General features: G+C 45.0%; 1 protein-coding gene across 1 annotated transcript in view; it reads left to right on the forward strand.

The window, feature by feature from the left end:
* The window catches only part of LRPPRC (leucine rich pentatricopeptide repeat containing), a 184,992-nt gene that overhangs the window by 71,453 nt on the left and 99,140 nt on the right, over positions 1 to 14,399 (forward strand). The window contains exons 15-20 of the mRNA XM_044289233.1: positions 3,844 to 3,871; positions 6,452 to 6,509; positions 8,696 to 8,802; positions 9,118 to 9,195; positions 10,949 to 10,987; positions 12,935 to 13,051. Of these exons, the coding sequence (XP_044145168.1) occupies positions 3,844 to 3,871; positions 6,452 to 6,509; positions 8,696 to 8,802; positions 9,118 to 9,195; positions 10,949 to 10,987; positions 12,935 to 13,051 (427 nt within the window). The remainder of the gene's footprint in view (positions 1 to 3,843; positions 3,872 to 6,451; positions 6,510 to 8,695; positions 8,803 to 9,117; positions 9,196 to 10,948; positions 10,988 to 12,934; positions 13,052 to 14,399) is intronic.

Below are 14,399 nucleotides of genomic sequence, written 5' to 3' on the forward strand. Positions count from 1 at the left end.
CACGCTGTCGTATACGCCGATCCAGAGAATCCCAAACATACTCAATGGGTGACATGTCCGGTGAGTATGCTGGCCATGCAAGAACTGGGATGTTTTCAGCTTCCAGGAATTGTGTACAGATCCTTGCAATATGGGGCCGTGCATTATCATGCTGCAACATGAGGTGATGGTCGTGGATGAATGGCACAACAATGGGCTTCAGGATCTCGGCACGGTGTCTCTGTGCATTCAAAAGGCCATCAATAAAATGCACCTGTGTTCGTTGTCCATAACATGCCTGCCCATATCATAACCCCACCACCACAATGCCGACGTCAGCAAACCGCTCACCCACACAACGCCACACACGCTGTCTGCCATCTGCCCTGAACAGTGAATACTGGGACTTATCCGTGAACAGAACACCTCTCCAACGTGGCAGACGCCATAGACTGTGAGCATTTTCCCACTCAAACTGCAGTCAGGTCCAGACCCGATGAGGACGACGAGCATGCAGATGAGCTTCCCTGAGACTATTTCTGACAGTTTGTACAGAAATTCTTTCGTTATGCAAACCGATTGTTGCTGCAGCTGTCCTGGTGGCTGGTCTCAGACGATCATGGAGGTGAACATGCTGGATGTGGAGGTCCGGGGCTGGTGTGGTTACACATGGTCTTCAGTTGTGAGGCCGGTTGGATGAGCCTGTTTCTCTGAAACGCCTTTGGAGACTGCTTATGGTAGAGAAATGAACATTCATTGCACAGGCAAACGCTCCCTCAAACGTTGTGACATCTGTGGCATTGTGCTGTGTGACCAAACTGCACATTTCAGAGTGGCTTTTATTGTGGGAAGTTTCAATGTAAAGTCTCGACGGATCCGTCTGAGCAACTTTCACACTTAGAATTTTTTCTAAACTATAATGCAGATGGATCCGCTCTGATCGCAAGTGTGAAAGTAGCCTAACTAGGCAAATGAAAGGACTTTACCAATTCACTTACTTTATCTCCAGTTGCTGCTTTCTCAGATTTCACTAAGGGTCACATGACCTGTGATTTTATCCTCTCCCTGCTCTGATGATTTGTGCACAAGCCTGAGAGAGCAGATCTGTGCCTGTACACTAGACTGTCACTGTGCTGGCCACACCCCCTGCACTGGCTGAGCTGCTGCTTATTGCTCTCTCCCTGGATTCTTGAGGGAAAACATTAACCCCTTCAGCTGCACAGACTCAGGGCTGAAGGCTTAACTCAGTAGCTGCAGGCAATGAGGAGACAAATGCTGGGCACAGGAGCTGACAAAGGAGTTCTGCAGAGCATTGCACAAGAACAGGTAGGGGGAAGATCCTGTGTGTATGAGCAGTGTCATTGTACAGCTGGGACTTCTAGTCCTACAAATACAACATGCTGCTGAGTCTCCCAACAGGTAGACATGTCGCTCAGGGCAGCACTTGTATTCACCCCCTTTGCAGAGAGAGGGGGGGGGGGGGCAGAGATTGGTGTTATTGCAGGTAAACAAAGGGCCATTAGAGAACCAGGGAAATGCAGATTATTTTTTATTTTTTTTGCCTAAAACTTGCTTAGCTTAGTTATATGTTACTGCCAATCAGATTTACAGTGCTATATAACTTTTTTATAACTCGAACAACCCCTTCAAATGAGTTGCTATTGGGATGTTGTGCTGCTGCAACACCCAGCAATCAGCTGTAGTTTCTGGGGAAGACGTGTTCAGTTCTCCCTGCAGCGCCACCATAGGTGAAATGAAGCATTACACAGTTCCTATTTAAAGCTATGGCCTGTCCTTGTAACGTATTTGTGTGCAGGGCTCTCCAGCAGGGCCGGTGCTACCATAAGGCAGACCAAGCGGCCGCCTTAGGGCGCACCCTGGGGGAGGGCGGAAAAATGTGACGTGGAGGGGGAGAAATGTGACATGGGGGTCTGATGGCTGGGGATGATGTCTGAAATGGGGTTCTGATCTGAGGTCTGATTAACCTTGGGGGTCTGATTCGGGCTGTGAGCTGAGGTCTGATTAACATTGGGGGTCTGATTGCTGGTCTGACCTGAGGTGTAATGAAAAACATTTTTTTCTTATTATCCTCCTCTAAAACCTAGGTGTGTCTTAGAGGGCGAAAAATATGGTCCTTAAACCAGCCATTGTCCGAAGCAGAGAGAAGATACCAGGGCGCCAAAATGTAGCTTCGCTTGTGTTGGCAAAAATCCTTGCACCGGCCCTGCTCTCCAGAGCAACTTCTCCACTCTGGCTAATGGATGAGGGAGCTAAAATGAATTAGGGACACCTATACTGAAGGCCTTAAAAAAAAAAAAAAAAAGAGACTCCATATACTCACCTGTGTCTCCTCTCTGTTCTGAGTCGCAGCTTGAGCGGGAGGAGCACCGGAGAGAAACGGGTAAATGTAAGATTTTTTTTATTTTTATTTTTTTGAAGGCTGGTCTAATATCCTAAAATAAGGCTACTTTTTATACTAGCGTTTCTATTTTGCGGTATTGAGATCAGTCAGAAGATCTCAATACCGGAGAAAAACACCTGCGTTTGGCCCTATTCATGTCAATGGGGACAAAACGTAACAGAACAGAATGTTTCAGAATGCATTCCGTTCTGTTTGGTTTCGTTCCCATACTGGAGAGAAAACCGCAGCATGCTGCAGTTTTCTTTCCGTCATGGGATGCGGAGCAAGACGGATCCGTCATGACCCACAATGCAAGTCAAAGGGGCCGGATCTGTTTAACTCTGACACCGGATCCGTCCCCCATTTGACTTTTTCAGTGGAGTTCCTGACGGCTCCGTCTTGGCTATGTTAAAGATAATACAACCGGATCTGTTCATAACGGATGCAGACGGTTGTATTATCGGTAATGGAAGCGTTTTTGCTGAACCCCGCCGGATCCAGCAGAAACAATAGTGTGAAAGTAGTCTACGTTTTTTCCAGCATACTTGTCTCAACCCTAGTCTGTAACTTGGAAATCTGTGTAACAGGTGATAAATGTCTGACCGCTGGGACCCCATCGATCATTAAGGTGGTCCTGAGTCCAGTATGGAGGTATGGTCATGCGTGCTCACTCTAGGAGTCCAGTGGCCATGCATCTCTGGCACTGACGGAGAGGGCCAGCTAGAGGCTCGGCTGTTTGTCGACCCCATAGACCAGGGATGCTCAACCTGCGGCTTTCAAGCTGTTGTAAAACTACAACTCCCACCATGCCCTTCTGTAGGCTGATGGCTGTAGGCTGTCGGGGAATGATGGGAGTTGTAGTTTTGCAACAGCTTGAGGGCCGCGGGTTGAGCATGCCTGCCATAGACCTAGAATGGTGCCTCAGGGAGCACACTCAACCATGTTTGTACAATGAGGAGCAGTAGGGATCTTGAGAACCCCATTCTGGTGAATATCCCAGTAATGGGCCCCTTCCCCCCCCCCCCCCCCCCCCCCCCCAGCGATAAGACCTTCTGCGTGCAGTTACGGAAAATGATTGATAACTTATGCTATCGTAGCACATTGCGCCAAATGAGCTCTTGTGCATTGACACAGCCATCTCTGCTACATCTGCGTTGCGATATGTAATTTATGTTTAGTATGTGTATAACATTTTGCCAGCTCTCATTATGTGACCAATTACAGCAGATACCATAGTGTGTGCTCTGAATGAGGGGCTGTCCGCATTGCACTTACAGGGCACTGTCAAATTTGTGTAGGTGACAGGTGGTTTCACTTATTTGTATCCTTCGTATTAATACATTTTACATATTTTGATGCACTTAAAATTCCAAACGGCAGAGTGAGCGTGTAACGCGCTGTAGGAGCTTTTTCCTGTTAGAATGGGTTTATTGACATTTCTTGTCCTCTGCTGCCACCTACAGGTACAAAGATGTAGACATGATTGCAAAGGTAAGTGCATGCATTTTCTTTTTTCCTGAGTGTTGGTATGCTTGTGGTTATTTAATTTTCTATAATAAAAAAAATATATAATTTTTGTTTATTTAAAATATTCGTTTTTTTTTTTAATTAGCTTTTTCCAGGCTTCTTATTACTTTTGGTATCTTGTTGAATGTAGTCCAGTAATGAGAGGTACAGTACTGGCTAACTGGTCAGTGTGGGTCTGACTACTGGGACCCCAACCAGTCCTGAAAATGGGGCTCCTGTACCCGTGTTCTGATGGAGCAGCAGGTTGAGCCTGTGCTCTGTGGCGCGGTTTATCGTTACAGGGCTGCTGGAGATATGTGCTACTCCCATAGATAATGATTGGAGCGGCAGCATCTGTCCTCAGGGTCGTGGGGGCCCCAGTTAGTGATCACCTGTCCAGTGGAGAGGGGATAACTTGAAGTTATCGGGATACCCTGTTAGGCCTCTTTCACATGATCGATACAGATGGTCTCAGGATGCGTTCAGTGAAACTCGCACCATTTTGCGAGCAAATTCAGTCAATTTTATCTGAAATCGCGTTCAGCGTTTCCGTGTTTTCTCCACGCGGGTGCATTCAGTTTTGATGCGTTTTTCACACGCGTGAAAAAACCCCTGAAGATTTGCAAACATCTCCTAGCAACCATCAGTGAAAAAACGCATTATATCCGGACGCAATGCGTTTTTTACTTAAGCCCCATTCACTTCTATTAGACCAGGGCTGCGTGAAAAACACGCAATATAGAACATGCTGTGATTCTGACGCAATGCAGAAATGATGCGTGAAAAAAAAAAAAGTGCTGGTGGGCACGGACCCATTGAAATGAATGGCCCAGGATTCAGTGCGGGTGCTATTCGTTCGCATCGCGCCTGCGTGGAACACTCGCTCGTGTGAAAGGGGCCTTAAAGAGGACCTTTCACTACTCTACAAACGAAAAACTAACTATACCTGTGGGCAGAGCGGCGCCCAGGGGTCCCCCTGCACTTACTAGCAAGTCTGGGCGCCGCTCCGTTCGCCCGGTATAGGCTCCGGTGCCTGCGCTCCCTCTGACTGTTTTCTTGTAGGAGGCGTGTCCCTTGCTGCACTGCTGGCCAATCGCAGCGCACAGCTCATAGCCTGGCTATCTTTAAGATGCCATCAGAAAATGAACTATCATTTTAAATCGAGTTTTTTATATTGTAATTCTAAAATCCTGCAGTTTTTCGCACAGACCAGTAAGCCTAATATGTCAAAACCGCAGCTAGTGCCTTATTTACTGCAGAAAGTAGGTGATGTCAACATGGCGAGGAGCTGAAAGAGCTTAGCAATCTGAAAGTTGCATAAACTTCTATTACACAATGATTATGGTCTAAGACTGGACCGGCCTATTATCAGAGAGGCTATGAATATCAGATCTCCCACCCCCTCCTGATCAGCTGTTTCCAAGTAGCTCCGACTTTGTAACTACACAGCTGCCTCCATTATGTAGTGAATGGAGCCAGTAACTGCAGTACTGCCCCCATTCAATGGGGGCTGTGCTGCAGTAACCAGCTCTGTTCTACTTCACAGCTACAGTAACCAGCTGTACCTGGGGAGGAGCTTATAGGACAGGGTTCGGGGTGTTATACCTTTCCTGATAAGATATTGATGGCCTGTCTTGATGATGGCTCAACAGGATCGAAATTCTGGTCAGCCCCTTTAAAGAACACCTGTCTGTTTTAGAAACTACTTGCATTCTCCATGTAATAACAATTCTGGATCCTCTATTATGAATCTATGTTGTATTATTCCAACTAGCAGTTTATGAATTAATTGCTAGAAGTCTGTCCCAAGGTCAAACTGGGTGTTACCAGTTGGGGTGTGACCCTGCACCGTCTGACACTGGCAGCACTGATTGGATAGTGGCAAACTGCACAGGGACACACCCCAACTGGTGACACCCAGTTGTAAATTTCTTTATTAATGTCTAGCATGAATAACAGAGGAATGGCACAACATAGATTTATAGGAAATGATGCTCCAGAATTGTTACTACATGGCGGATGACAGTTACTAAAACGGACATGTCAGGAGAGGGGACGGGTCCTCTTTTTCTGACGCAGGGACAAGTGGATCCAGCAGGGAGAAGTAGAAGCCCTTCATTTATATTCCCTATATCTATTGAATCTGCTTCTGGCTTTGGCTCAAAAAACGGCACAAAAACCTACCTGTGTGATTACAGCCTAATACGGAGGCAATCAATTTATATTGGAGCTGAAAACACGTGTATTATAGGGGTTCACTGGTCAGCCCTTCCCTTTCATCTGTCTGGACCTGGAGACCTTTGTCTGTTCTCCTCACTTCAGGACATAAGAGGGTTAAAAGGTTCAGTCTGCCCGAAAGTAATGTTCTTTGTGTGGCATTTCGTCCCTGTATCTGTTTTTCTCCTGCAGTAAATTACTATGATGCCGTTTGGAATAATATGTCAGGAGGAGAAATGCTTTATTATTTGGAGAATTCAATTTCACTGGCGGCCGTCCTCGCCCGTGTGTGTACTTTTCTCCCCTTCTCTCACTTGGCTGCAATCGATGATTATTCTGTCTTCACAGATAACAGGGCTCTTGTACAAGGACGGCTCCGACAGCAAAGATTCTTCAAGACCGACTGGTAGCGTTTCAATTTCTATGATTGTAACTTATCCATAAATCTGTTCTCGTGTGTAATGACTGGGCGCCGGGGACTGCAGCCGCGAACCCTGATGGCGGCTATTAAGAAATGCTTAGAATAGTGCGAGCTTAGTGATTGGCACAAAGTCTAAGGTCCACATTGAGAACATTATCATTCGTGGGGCCCATAATATATACATGCCTTGGAAAAACAAATATAAAAAATGTGTGTAATATTCCAGTATATCATTTATAACACTCATATTTCCATTTTTGTGCAATGTCTTTGGTAATTTTATACAGAAATGTCCAGGTTTTAATTTATTTATTTTAATGTTTTTTTTAATTAAAATACTTTTTTATTATACTTTATTTGCTTATTTTTCTCATTTAAAATATATATATATATATATATATATATATATATATATAATATATATTTTTTTTAATATCCTTTTTTAAATGAATATACTTTACATATTTTTTAAGATGGAGAGCTTGATTATTTTACAGCAGTTGCATTGAACACTACTTTATGGATATATTCTCCCCTAGAAGCATTGCTTAGACTTATCTCTATGGCTGCGTAGTGTGGAGCCGCTGTGTGCCTCCATACACGACGCCTTACTCATACATTTCAGCGGACAGCAGCCATTTCTGGGATTACAATAGTTTTTTACAGATATCTCCATGTAGCTGCTTAGCTCATGTACATCTTCCTCTTGTGTTTCTTTCCAATTGGACTCTCCTGGCCAGTTTTCACCATGTAAACCAATCCCTCTGGTTTGTTTCCATCCTGTATTTAGCACTTCCTGTTGCTGTATCCAACCAATACCATAATGCATTTCTCCTTCCTCTACCACAGCTCCCGCACCGCCCCTAACACAGTTACATAGCTACTACCCATCACTGCCCCTAACACCCAGCTAGTGTATAGCTCCTCCCACCAGCTACTCGCATACACTCCCCATCACTGCCCCTAACACCCAGCTAGTGTATAGCTCCTCCCACCAGTTACTCACATACACTCCCCATCACTGCCCCTAACACCCAGCTAGCGTATAGCTCCTCCCACCAGCTAGTCCCATACTCCCCATCATTGCCCCTAACACCCAGCTAGTGTATAGCTCCTCCCACCAGCTAGTCACATATACTCCCCATCATTGCCCCTAACACCCAGCTAGTTTATAGCTCCTCCCATGCAGCTAGTCACATACACTCCCCATCACTGCCCCTAACACCCAGCTAGTTTATAGCTCCTCCCATGCAGCTAGTCACATATACTCCCCATCATTGCCCCTAACACCCAGCTAGTTTATGACTCCTCCCACCAGCTAGTTACATAGACACTCCCCTATCACTGCTCCACCCACGGACATAACATCACAGGCAATAAGGAGGACCTGCATGGACATGATCATGTGACCACAGCCCAGAACAGGAGACAGGAGCAATAAAAGTTAAATACATACTTTACAAAATTACAGCGACCTTCATAAATGGTTGTGTGGCAGCCTGGAAAACCCCTGGAGCCCCAGCAGGCTCCCAGTTTAGATTTTGATTTTATTTTTTCAATCAGTGGTGGCCTATGCAACTTGGCATAGATCTTCGCAATGTTTTTTTACTGAATATAAAGCTAATACAGGATGTGAACAGGGATTCCGTGGTCAGACCCTATTATAGGGCAGTGCTGGAAAGCAAGAGCTGGTGTTCTATGCCATGAATATGTGCAAGTGCCATGAATAGGAGAGATAGATATATATAATATCTATATATATTTAGAATATGTGTGGATACAATTTTTTGCACCACTCTTACTAGTTATGCCGTCCTGTGCACTTGCTCCTCACAGAGGCGACGGTTATATTTACATATTTTTTATTTTATTTTTTGTTCGGTTCTTGCTTTACAGTGACTCGATGGTAAAAAACGCAAGGAAGATTGTCGTGAAAAGCTGTCACTGGGTCTGAAAATAATTAATATTCTTTTCAGTCACCAGTTAGATATGTGCTCCCAAACCACATAATCTCTATGCCTCAGTGATCATTGTTGCCGCCGCAGCCTCTCATCAGGGTGACATCTCACACCAAAATGATTTCTTATAAATTAATCTTGATAACATGACAGTCCCAGTAATTTCACCGCAGCGCTTTCTCCTTTCTGTTTTTCTCTCCTTCCTTCCTGCAGACTTTATTGGCTATTTGCTGTATTACGTGATTGACAGAATGAGCGGCTCGGAGGCACAGGCCATGGAGGAGCCTCTGAGACAATACTTCCATCAGCTCAAGGAGATGGTACCATTCTCGTCCCCCCCCCCCCTTCTCTCCTCTACATAATGCCTGCTCCGCCTGACACGTCTCTATTAGGTTTTTAAATTGCTGCTTTTAAGTAAAACCCGACCACTTCTCAATGTCACGCTGGAAGTTGGAGACTTAAATTATGTCGGAGATAATTTCTGTTAGACAGATTTCATTTAGTCTGTGTTTTAAAACTAATATTTTTTATAATCTATTCTTCCTGCTCCCTCCCCCCCTCCACCCCCCCCCCCTTTTTTTTTTTTTTTTTTTTTTTTTTTTTTTTTTCTTACTTTTTTTTTTGTGTGTTTACAGGGCCTAACGATTGACACGAAACAGTACAGAGGTATTGAAAAGCTGCTGGAACGTCATGGAGTCTCACAGTTAAATGAGGTGGGAAATTATCGGGAATTATCGGGAATTTATGAAACTGACTTGGGGGGGAAAAAATAACTGTGGCCCATAGCAACCAATCAGCGCCCAGCTTTCATTTTGCCAGAGCAGAACAGGAAATGAAAGCTGTGCTGTGATTGGTTGCTATGGGAATACAAACAGGCTGAAGGAGAAATTGCCTTTGCAAAACACATACGGACCGCAAAACACATACGGTCGTGTGCATGTAGCCTTGCTCTGTTATTTCAATCCTCTATTATTCCTGCCAGAAGTTTATGGAGCAATTGCTAGCCGCTAGGCTGTGTCCATGTACAGGCTGGCACTGCTTTGAACTTGTGAAAAAAAATAAAAACATTGCGAAACACTGTTTTAAAGGGGTTCTTCGTAAAAATATCACATGTTGCTAAGAATCTGAGTCTTGTTACGAGCTGCAGACACCATTGAGAGTGCGGGCACGCTCTCAAGAACGAAAAATGACTTGAGACTTTTTATTCTCTGACCTGTTAGAAAGATACATGATGTAAACTATAGTGAAGGTAATCTTCTTGCCAGTGGCTGTATTTGAGAGTTATAACCTCCCTTCTGATCCTCAGTTATGTCATGTGACCAACACTCTGACTCTCCAAATAACACAGCATCTTAAATGTGGACAGGAAGCCAGTTTCTCTATGTATTCCTATGGGAGCCTGAATGTCCGTCTCATAGGAAGGAACAGAGAAGTAACTGACCTCCTGTCCAGTGTCAGTTGAAAACATTTTAGTGGAAGTGCTTCTTTAAGAGGCGGATATGCCTTGATTGACGTAAAAAATAAAAATCGGACATCATATAGAACATGCCAATCTCTTTCTAACAAAGCTAGAACCAGCCCTGTACCTCACATGGGTCCAGAGATCTCCCCAGTCATTGCTCCGGTAGATTTATTTTAGTTTGGCAGCTCAGGGGTTGTCCTTTCTAGAGGGAAGGAGTGGGCCCTGCCATTTCTAGAGGGAAGGGGGCGGAGCTGTCCTTTCCTAGGGGGTGTGCCCTTCCTGCTGTAACTGTTTCAGCTTCTGCCAGTAGATTTGGCTGGTGGCTAGTTTTTCATGCTGAGTTATATTAAAATAACATTTAGTGTTTGCACAACCCCTTTATGGCAGAGGGGGATGTACTCGTTCATTTCCTCGCTTATACAGTGAATGTGACTGTGTTTATTACATTGGAGAAGGCCAGTAACCTCCGGCACTGCAGCTGTTGTGAATCTGCAACTCTCAGCAGGCACACTTGCTTGGCTTTTCTGGGAACTCCCATAGAAGTGAATGCTGACCCCTGCAGTACGTGTTGAGTTTCCCTGCGGCGCCACCACAGGGGAAAATGAAGCACTACACAATGCCTATTGAAATCAGTGGCTTGTCTGTGTGATGCAGGTCGGAGAAGTCCTCCAGGATGAGGAGACTCTCTTTGTAACCGCTCTCCATTCTCGCCCCATGTATGAACTCCACGGGACAACCCTTTGGAATTGAAAAAAAAAAAAGGAATAGTTTGTTACATTATAATATCCAAATGTTTGCTCACCCCAGAACTGTATTAATTCTACATATTAATGTCTCCATTTCTTTGTAATTTTTTTTTTTTTTTAATTGGCAAGAAACTAGAGGGCTTCCTTGGTTGCTGGAGAGTTGTAGACGACCTCCGCATGCTGACGGTGTATGTGAATGGACGTGATTGCCGTGCTTTATATTCATTATTACTCTTCTTCACTTGTTTGTCTTTGTAGGATCTTAAGAAGTTGCTGAAATTCAGTGCATCTCCTGTGGTAGGTAGATCCCACCCTACTGCTCCATTTTAGAGAAGACCTTTCACCTCCTGTGCTGTGAACTGTTACCCCCCCCCCCCCCCTTACATTTATCATTGCACCTTGCTTTTTTTTAATTTGTATTATGTTCTTTTCTGCTCCTAATGCACATTTTCTATAAAGGCTGTCATTTTAAAGGTGTTTTCTAAATAGGACAGCCCTTCAATGTAGGTCTTCTTAGGGCATATGGACATCATAGCAGATACTTCACTCATAGCCCCTCATTTTTAGCCAGGCCGCCTACTACCGGGTCCGCCATTCCTATGAGTGAAGTCTCTTAGGAACCGTGCTCCTTCTCCTGGCAATATTGCCTGATAGACATGGATTTCAAAATCCAGACCAGCTGCATTGTGTGTAGAGTTGATGCTGGACTAAAGAAGCCATAGCTTCAGCATAGGGCTCCTATTATGACTGTGTAGTTCCATCCCAAAAGGGAGCGGCCATCTTCAGAAGAATGCATGCGAGTAGAGGACTGCAGCACAGCTCAATTCAAGCTAGCCATTTTAACTCAATTAAAGGCAGTTTCTGGGCTCCCGAAATTGATGGCCTATCCTCCTGAATGGTGGAAGTCCGACACCCACACCAATCTACTCCTTACTGCAGCCTCTGGTGCTGGCGCTAGCACTTGGACAGAGAGATTCACGTCTTTCTTCAGAGTGTAGTGGCCATGCTGGGTTACTGCTGCTCAGCTCCCTTACTCCCATTATTATTATTTTTCCTTTTGAAATAGCGCCACTCTTGTAATAGGCTGTGTCTGGTATTGCACCTAAAAGGACCACGCCAGGCAAATCTAATAAACTATTGTATGCCTACTGCAAGGCCTAAGGGGGCAAATCAGGACTTAATTTTCAAAGAACACCAAAGATCAGTCATGTATCACCCCGTCAGGCCCTGCGCTAGGCATAACACAGTGTGGCAGTCTTGCCTGGGATATTCCTTTAAAGGGGTTGTGGCATATCGCTGCGATGTGTCAAAAATGTCAGATAGGTGCGGATCCCACCTCTGGAACTTGTTCCTATCTTCAGAATGGAGAGCATCCGCATATGCGCCGCCACCCTCCATTCACCATCATGGGACTTCTGAAAATAGCCAAGCTCGCTCACTTGGCAATTTTCGGAAGTCCCATGGAAGGGAATGGAGATAGGGCCATGCATGCGCCGATGCTCTCCCTTCTCTTCAGCGGACCCTATTCTGAAGATAGGAGTGGGTTCTAAATGTGGGACCCGCACCTATTTGACATTTGTGGCACAGCCTAGTGATGTTAAGATGGGAAAAAACCCTTCAACCCTGATGCAGTGAATGGGGCTGAGCTGCAATACCAGACTCAGCCTGTGGACAAGAGGGGTGCCATTTCTAACTTTAATAATTCCTTTTAAGGTTTTATTTCTTCAAAGATAACTGTTTTCTTATGCTGTATGTGATGAGTATACCTCAGGAGAAGTATAGAAGATAAGCCTAGTAGGGGAAGTGGCGGCCAATTTACCAAGTGACCATCCATGGACAACATAATCTGTCCTGGGGCCCTTTCACATGACTGTAGACCCACACAGGCACCGGCCATGTGAACACCTCATCATGGTGCTGATCCATTGATTTCAATGGGTCCGCGATCTGCGAAAGATAGACTATCTGGCCTGGAATGGATGTCCTATCTTTTGCAGTGCGGAGACACGACCAGAATCCCATGGAGAAACACAGGAGCCCTTCTGTGGGCTTCCAGGTCCGTGCCTCCATTCCGCAAAAGATAGAATATGTCCTCTCTTTTGCCGCATCTTGCGGATCGCGGAGCCATTGAAGTCAGTGGGTCCGCACTGCGATACGGAGTTCGCACGGCCTATGCCTGGCTTGGCAGCACTAACCTTCATGTGAATGGGCCCTTAGTAGATATATTTTTTTTTTATCTCCTAGGTGGAACCAGCTGAAAACATTGCTGTATTGGAGGAAGAGCTGGCCAACCTGAAGAAAGAAAATCAGCCCGTTGAATCCGTTTTACTGAAACTTCTTAGCTCCCTACGTGCAGATAAGGTAATGGTGGCTTCGGCTCTGAAGACTTACATCGCAGTACGTGGCTGAGATGAAGGGATTGGTCACGCAGAATACCTGCCTTCAGAAGTGAGGTCTGGTTAGTGTTAGGGTCAGTTCACAAGACTGATTTTCAAAAAACGTGTGAAACGATCAACGCTGAATCCAAGCTGATTTTTACTCCTCAAAATGATGCATTTTTTTTTGTAAAGTCCGTCTTTTTTTACTTTAAGTTCTATAGTTTGGCTACAAGTATTTTTGCCGCATTTATGCAAGAAAAATGCGTGAAAAAAACCTGCGTATGTGCACATTTCAAATGATGCATTTTTTTTGTAAAGTCCGTTATTTTTTACTTTAAGTTCTATAGTATGTGCACATTTCAAATGGTGCATTTTTTTTTTCTGCTTCCCATCAATTTGAATGGGAAAAATTTACGCGGATTCTTCCCCAAGATAGGACACGCTGTGTTATATTTTTTTTTACACGTTTAAGGCTACTTTTACACTTGCGTCAGAGTGATCTGGCAAGCAGTTCCGTCGCCGGAACTGCCTGCCGGATCAGGCAATCTGACAGCATTTGTAGACGGATCCACATGCGAATCCGTCTTATAAATGCATTGCAAGAACGGATCCGTCTCTCCGGATGTCAATTATTTTTTTTTATTTCTACCGGTCTGCGCATGCACAGACTGGAAGGACTGATCTGGCATTCCAGCAACTGATCCGGAATTTTGGACGGAGATAATACCGCCGCATGCTGCGGTATTTCCTCCGTTCAGTGACTGAACTGAAGACATCCTGAACGGATTTCTCTCCATTCAAAATGCATTAGGATAAAACTGATCAGTTATTTTCCGGTATTGAGCCCCTAGGACGGAACTCAATACCGGAAAAGAATACCGCTAGTGTGAAAGTACCTTAAAAAAAGAAGCAAGTGCTGCTTCCCATTGAAATGAATGGGAGGCTGTTTTGAGGCGTTTTTGGAGCAGATTTTTAGCTGATTTTGAGGCAGAAACTCAGTCAAAATCGGCGCAAAAAACAACTTATCCTTAGATATAATTTGAAGGCAAAAATTCCAAACTTTATGGGAAAAGTTACGGATGGCACGTCCACACCCATGCATTGGCCTATTGCTACTCAGTGTAATAAACATGTACACTGCGCACTTTGGATAAGTCGAAATGGATAGGACCGCTCACCACGTCAGGGTGGTCTCTTTCGATTGGATCCCTACACTAATTTGGCGCTGCTCCACATGGCGACCACCACTGCCACAACACAGCACCTTCGGGCAGTGAGACCCATCAACCCAACAGCCCCCTGCTGTCAGGCTAAGCCACCCTGGCATCTTG

This window comes from Bufo gargarizans, chromosome 4 (genome assembly GCF_014858855.1).
Source record: "Bufo gargarizans isolate SCDJY-AF-19 chromosome 4, ASM1485885v1, whole genome shotgun sequence".
NCBI lineage: Eukaryota > Metazoa > Chordata > Amphibia > Anura > Bufonidae > Bufo > Bufo gargarizans.